Below are 6,873 nucleotides of genomic sequence, written 5' to 3'. Positions count from 1 at the left end.
TATGAAAAAAAAAAAAAATGAAAAATGCCCGAAAAATGTATGTATTGTGAGACGAAAAACATTTAAATGAGTTGTGTCATCACGTAAACTAATTTTTGGAAGCACGTCATATGATTTTAATAACTCGTACTTCTATTTAGAACTTAAATCTTGGCGTTTAGACATTTTTAGATTTAGATTTTTAGAATAACGAAACATCAATAATGAAACACTAATCATCTTTACTTATGCACGCCGAAGCTGAACTAACAATACGTACAGGAAAGAGCATTATTTTTATACATCGCATAAGACGTACTGCACTTAAGATAAAATATAGTCAAAATATAAACGTAATGACAACAAAGATAAGATTAAATTACATTGGTTATTGCATGGATAAACGGTGTATATGTCAATTGATCTTCGTCAAATTGTTTCAAATAAGCGATGTAATGTTTCAATAATCCGATTTATTTTCAATGTTCTACTATACGGTTGGTCCATCCCTCTACATTTTCTTTCAATAATGTGATTGTATCAATTATCTCTGTTTCTAATACGTGGCTTCTACTGTATATATAAATAATTGAAAAATATATTTTAAGGTCATTTATATTATATTTAACAATAATAATTAAGTACATAAAAATAAAGAATAAAATTATTACAAATGTTTAAAAAATTAGAAATTCAAGTACACAAATAAGCTTCAAGTTATGAATAATTGAGTGCATAATAAGTTTTAATTAAGATCATTACTGTTTGAGAATACTCTATTTAGAATTCCTTTTTTTCTCTATCTCTTGTTTTTTTTCTTCAATAATTGTGTTCAATTTGATTGCCTCTTCTTCATTCTCAACTATTCGTTGAACCATTTTATTCATCTCATCAATCAAAGCAGTTCTCATATTGTATACAGAGACTTTTGAACACTGTTCATTCCTATATTTAAAAACCAAAATATATAAGACTTATTAAAGACAAAAAAAAAAGAAAAAAAAAAAACAACATAGCTAAATTACTAAATTTTTATTTAATTATTATTTTACCATTTTATATTAATGTTTAGATGTTAACAAGGTTTAAAACAAAGTTATTATTACTGTATTATATGATACTTGTTATTTTGTATAATAAAATAATAAATATTAATTTAATTAATAAATCACATGAATAATCACAAGTATAAAAATAATATTTACTGATGGTACCTATATAATTATTCTAAATTATATACTTATAAACTGTAATAATTATTTAACTGTGACTAACATTTAATCATTAGACACTCATACTAGATAGTGGTAATATAATATTTATATTTTCCTATAAAATCTTGGTTATTAGATTTGAGTAAATTAAATTTAAATTAAAAGATAAATAAAAAAAATACACACTCTAAACTTGAATAGTAAAATTTATAACCGTCTTAGTTATTATTTTGATTGCCAAAAATATTAAGTACATTTAAATGTCTTCAACGAGAAAATCAGTTATTATATAATACTGTCATTTCAAATTTAAATTCTAAGACATTAAAATGTTATTACAGAGTTTATGCATAAGCGGAGAAGATTAGCAATGTTAGTTTCTAAAACTAATTTTATAGACTAAATTTTATTTCACAATTAAATACATATTGGAGGTATTTGATGGTAAAAACAAAATTTTTGATGTTAATGTATAAATATTTATACACTTTAACATAGGTATACATTGGAAAATATTTGAATATTGACAGTAAGGGTATTGAGACAATTGTTAAAAAAATTTGTTGATAAATTAAAAAACTTAATTATTAACTATCAAATATTACAGTAATGTCTTTTAAATAATAGCAAATTAAAAGAAAAAAAAATAACTGTCAACTAAATTTTTTATTTAGTGAGAATAGATTTGAAACTTTCAATTACATATATCTATAATGATTGAGTATAGTATTTTACGAGTCAAGTATAAATTATAAAGAATTATTTGTAAGTAATCAGAAATAATAACTAATTTAATGTTAAATTTTTTTCATAATTGTATAAAAATAAATATTACAATCCATAAAATTATTTATTTCACTATATATATAATTTATTATAAAGATTCAAACATTTCAAATTCATTAAATAATATTGTTAAATTTTTATATATTTTATTTACTATACAATTGTTCAAATTAAAAATTATCATAATTATCTGACTTTACTAGGATAATATAATTTACGATATTATTTTATAATATAGTTTTACTATATTAACTTTCAAAAATTTTTATAGAAAGGATAACTTAACAAATGCTGTCTGTATTTTTTGAAAAACAATTTAGAAAATGTGTAAAAAAAAATGTTTAAAAATAATAGTTTCAAAATTGGTCAACATAATGGAACGTCTTCAAAACAACAGTACATAGTGAATATATTAACGTACATTAATACTATTTCACAACTTACCCCGTTCCAAATACTCTATTTATGGTATCTGTATATGCTTTACAATTATCTATTAAATTAATGTTTGTTTTGTATCCAAGATTACCATCTTCAATAAATGGTTTTGTACTCAAGTTTACAATATCAACTTTGACTGGGTTTAAACATCTCCTAAAGAAATCAAATATTCAAGTTAAAATATTTACTAACTTAGTATAATTAACTTGATAAGATATATAAGTATTAACCCTGAATCACATCTGTAAAATATATGATTGAATTTATGATCCATAGAACCTGCATAATTATGGTTGAATATGCAAAACAGAAATTTGTTCGAAGATATGCTCATCTTGTCAAAAACACTGCTAAGCTGGGCATGGAAACGAATATCGGCAATGCTGGGTATCAACACTGCATTTCTACGGAATCTATACCATCCAATAATAGATTTCTGAAGTCATAAAAGAGTTCACACTTAAATTAATATCAATTATAATTTCACTATATCAAAATATTTTTCTTACCTCATAATTTTCTGGGCATTTTTGTAAGAAAAACTTTAATTTTTTGTAATCTATTTGCAATGGGTTTGAACATAATACTTCATAAAAATCTGGCAAAGGATAAGAAGCATGAACACCTAAAAAACAAAAACAAAAATTATATACAAAACGCATACCGGTATTCAGTATTCATATTGAACACTGTCAATTACATATTGTCTCTTCAGTGATAGTGTTATTCAATGATTCATCCGTTATCACATTTGATATTTTAATTTTTTTTTCGCCAATTAGGAATCCAATCTTAAAATAAAAATATAACAGTTATTTAAATATAAAGAGTATTAATATTTGTATTAATTTGTACAACATATGTGTATATGCTTTATAATACATATATATTATGAAAACTTATGATATAGAACATCTTTAAGTGTACAAAAAAACATTTAAATACTGGACATTATTTTTACTAATTATTTCAGTAATAATTATGGGGTTATTTTATTCACAATAATTTGATATTGCTATAAAGTTTATTCATACATATTTTATTACATATTGAATTGAATTTAAAATATGATTTTTATTTCTGTTTCAGACTTAGGTATACAACAATGAGTTTGAGCATCATCAGTGACAGTGTAAAATAAAAAATACAATCAAACATTTACAGCTTTATAGTACATATAATGAGCCGAACACATTACTAATGTATTATATGATTAAAAATAGTATGCTTACTACGTCATAATTGAATTGGTTTTATACCAAGCAATTGAGGCATGGGACAGAAATAAATATACAATCGTAAGCAAACTATAAAAATAAAACAGTCTTAAGATCTAGATGTCGGATAAAAAATAATACATCAATAAGAGTGTGTACGGTTTACCGTACACGCAGTACCTATGCAGGACTGTTGTTGGTTTTTCGATGGCACGTGAGGGCAAAAACAAAATACGTGTGAAAGAACGAGCTGGAACAGCACAGTCAAAAGCCTTGAATGCAATGCAGGATGAAACAACTCTGCGGCACACTAACCTGATTGCACTGCTCTTTCAAACAGTTGTACTCGGTGACGGCCAACGTCGGCGTGGTGACGACGAACCGCAGATCGTAGTACTCCCGCGACATGGTTCCGAGCACAACGTCGAAGACTACGAATCGACCGGAGACGACGTTTGTCTACGGGCGCGACACTCCGGGCATCGCGAACGGTTCACTGGTGGGTTGAAAAGCTGTCCGGCGCATACACCGTTCTTTGCACTCGTTCACTGTACGATTCTGTCGGATGGATGTTCGTGTAAGGGCGCGCGGAAAGCCCGGAAAAACGTCGACCGATCGTTCTGGATTGGTGGGAAGGAGCGGAGCGCGGACTGGATAACTGGTCAGCGCGTTATCGGCGTACCGCCTCCTCCGTGTTATCAGAGCACCGGGGCCGACAGCGGAGGCATAACGTGCGAGAACGTATCTTATAGCTTCCCGCTCGTCCCGTCCGATCCATACGAAACGTCGCCGACTGGACTCAGCGCGGTTGGAAAATCGTACGTGGAAATCGGTTTGCGATCAATGATTTTTCCCCTCAACCGCGCAGTTATAACAGTTACATTCAGCTGTCGTCGACACCCAGTGTTGATGGCCTAGTCCCGTAAATATTCTCAGAAATAGCTATAGTTCCTAAAAAGTGTTCGCTATTTTAAATCTATACCAGGGGCTGGAACCAAACCCAAAAGAACCGGTTCTGGACCCAAGAACCCTTAAAGTATTGGGAACCGGAACCAAATTTTTACAAGTTCAAAGAACCTGAACCGAACCGGAACCCTCATTATAAAATGAAAAATATCGGATGTAACAAACATTATTAATTATGTTTTTATTCTTAAAATTTCAAAGCATAATTAAATTTCTGAGATATAATTTTTTTGAAAATTGTATTTTTAATATTATGCACCTGCCTAGTATAATGCCATAATACCGGTAACATAAATGTTATTTTTAAATATGTATCAAAAAATATTACAGAATAAATTTAAAAAATTTTATTTAGAGCCCTATAATACCGGAACCCGAAACCTTATTTTGTATTTTTCAATAACCGGAATCCCAACCCGAACCTTTTAATAAAATAATTGAAAAATTTAAAGGTACCAGTCCCTGATACCAGGGGCGTATTTGAGGGGGGGCGGAGGGGGCATTCGCTTCCCCATGGCTCGTATTTTTTTTTAATATAATACATTGATTTATTTAAAAATGTAATGTATGAATAATTAAGAATATAAATTACTAGTCTATTATTAAAATGTGATAATAAATTCAAAAATATATAAATTTGATCACAAGTATCAATTTTTGTTTATGTTCTTATATCATAACATTTTTGATTGTGGAACGAATAATGATATTATCTTCTACGGATATTGCTAAGGATAGAAACATTTACAACCATAACCGAGGTATTTATTAGTTAATATAAAGTAATTTAAAGTACCTACCTGACACTTTTTTTACCATATATTTACTAGTTAGTCATTTTTTGGTGCATTTATGCATATTATATAGTTTTGTATTTATTAGAGCTATATAAGTCCTTCATAATTTTACTCGCCTATTTTTTTTTTTTTACAACATAATATCTGGTATTTTTTGTTGTGCATTGGTATTAAGTTAGTATTTAGTCATTTTTTTGTGCACAAATGCATTTATATTTGTGTATATTATAGAGCTAGAAGTCCCTAAGCCAAATAATAATCATAATAACTGACAATATTTGTTTCCATATTCTTTAACTTGCAAATATTGATCAAAATATATTTTTGTAGATTGAAAACATGGTTAAGGTCAAGAATAGGCCAGCATAAACTAACAGGTTTGGCTTTTCTGCATGTATATAAAGATATTATTGTACCCATTGATGAAATAATCAATAAATTTGCCAAAATGAAAAAAAAGAAATTTGAAATTTGTTATTTGACTACTCACCAACTTTATGTTTTCTACTTAATTATTTTTTAAAGTTTTTAAAAAATAATTAATAGGTACTAATACTCGTACTACTATGATTATTTTTTGTTTTTTTTTACACAGGATTCAGACTGAAGGTACAATTTTAATATAGGAATTATTTGTGTTGTTACTATTAATAATTATTTTATATGCAGTAGGTTTTAAATATCTTTATTAAATAAATATTTAATTCAATTTGGTACTTATATTTTTATTTATTCACTCGAATTAGCTACAGGAAAATGAGCTGTAGGTAATGAACTGTTTTAAGTAAGTTGTTTTTAATTTTTAAGTTTGTATTGAAGAAAAATTAGTTTCGTCCCCCTACCCTGGCCTCAACTCAAAAATGCCCTTGCCTGATACAAGTATAATAACAAGTTATCAAAATTTAAGGTAGATTATGTAAACGATTTTTAAGACATTTGTCAATTACAATATAATATGTATAATTAATTTTGTTAAATTTTGAAATCTCTAAACTGTAATATTATATAAATTACCATTTTTTTTTTTTTTTTTTTTTTTTTGATATAATGCTCATATGAAAATAAAAATAGTTAGGTATATTTGTTTAGGATTTAAATATTTATTAATTAATACAACGGCAAATTATGATAGTATACAACCATGCTGATAAATAACCATAATATAATAATATAGTGTACAATATTAATCTAGGTTTAAATACAATGTTAAATGTAAATTGTTCTCAGCTTCTATTAACCGGAACATGCCTTCAAGCCCGTCATTAGGGCACAAGCAGTCAATTAGGCCATTGCCTAATGGTAGAAACATTTTCAACGATACTGGGACGGCATTTCTTATGATAGATAATTCGTTGTGTAGGTATAACTAATAAATTAAACAAAATCCAACGAACCATAGGTTATCAACCAATAATACATCCGGAATTGTTTTATATAGTTGTGTATTAAATACATATTAATAAATTATAATAA

The 6,873-nt window shown here is 27.4% G+C and overlaps 1 protein-coding gene across 1 annotated transcript; it reads right to left on the bottom strand.

Moving 5' to 3' along the window:
- Nucleotides 1-204: 204 nt before the first annotated feature.
- LOC112680366 (BRISC complex subunit FAM175B-like) lies at nucleotides 205-4,314 on the bottom strand. Its single transcript, XM_025550478.1, has 6 exons — nucleotides 3,953-4,314; nucleotides 3,121-3,211; nucleotides 2,930-3,045; nucleotides 2,651-2,856; nucleotides 2,424-2,573; nucleotides 205-924 (listed from the first exon to the last, which is right to left on the bottom strand). Exons 1-6 carry the CDS (start codon nucleotides 4,043-4,045, stop codon nucleotides 756-758), a joined length of 825 nt encoding a protein of 274 aa, XP_025406263.1. The 5' UTR covers nucleotides 4,046-4,314; the 3' UTR covers nucleotides 205-755.
- Nucleotides 4,315-6,873: the final 2,559 nt, after the last annotated feature.

This window comes from Sipha flava, unplaced genomic scaffold (assembly GCF_003268045.1).
Source record: "Sipha flava isolate LNK unplaced genomic scaffold, YSA_version1 0_pilon_pilon, whole genome shotgun sequence".
NCBI classification, from domain to species: Eukaryota; Metazoa; Arthropoda; class Insecta; order Hemiptera; family Aphididae; genus Sipha; species Sipha flava.
This window is presented reverse-complemented; position numbering and strand designations above follow the sequence as displayed.

Excerpts from the sequence above, each read along its gene's own strand:
- LOC112680366 (XM_025550478.1), bottom strand. The coding sequence starts at position 4,045 with ATGTCGCGGGAGTACTACGATCTGCGGTTCGTCGTCACCACGCCGACG. Across the intron at positions 2,857-2,929 it reads AATGCCCAGAAAATTATGAG|AAATCTATTATTGGATGGTA; the intron begins GTAAGAAAAATA and ends TTATGACTTCAG. Across the intron at positions 2,574-2,650 it reads TTTTACAGATGTGATTCAGG|GAGATGTTTAAACCCAGTCA; the intron begins GTTAATACTTAT and ends TGATTTCTTTAG.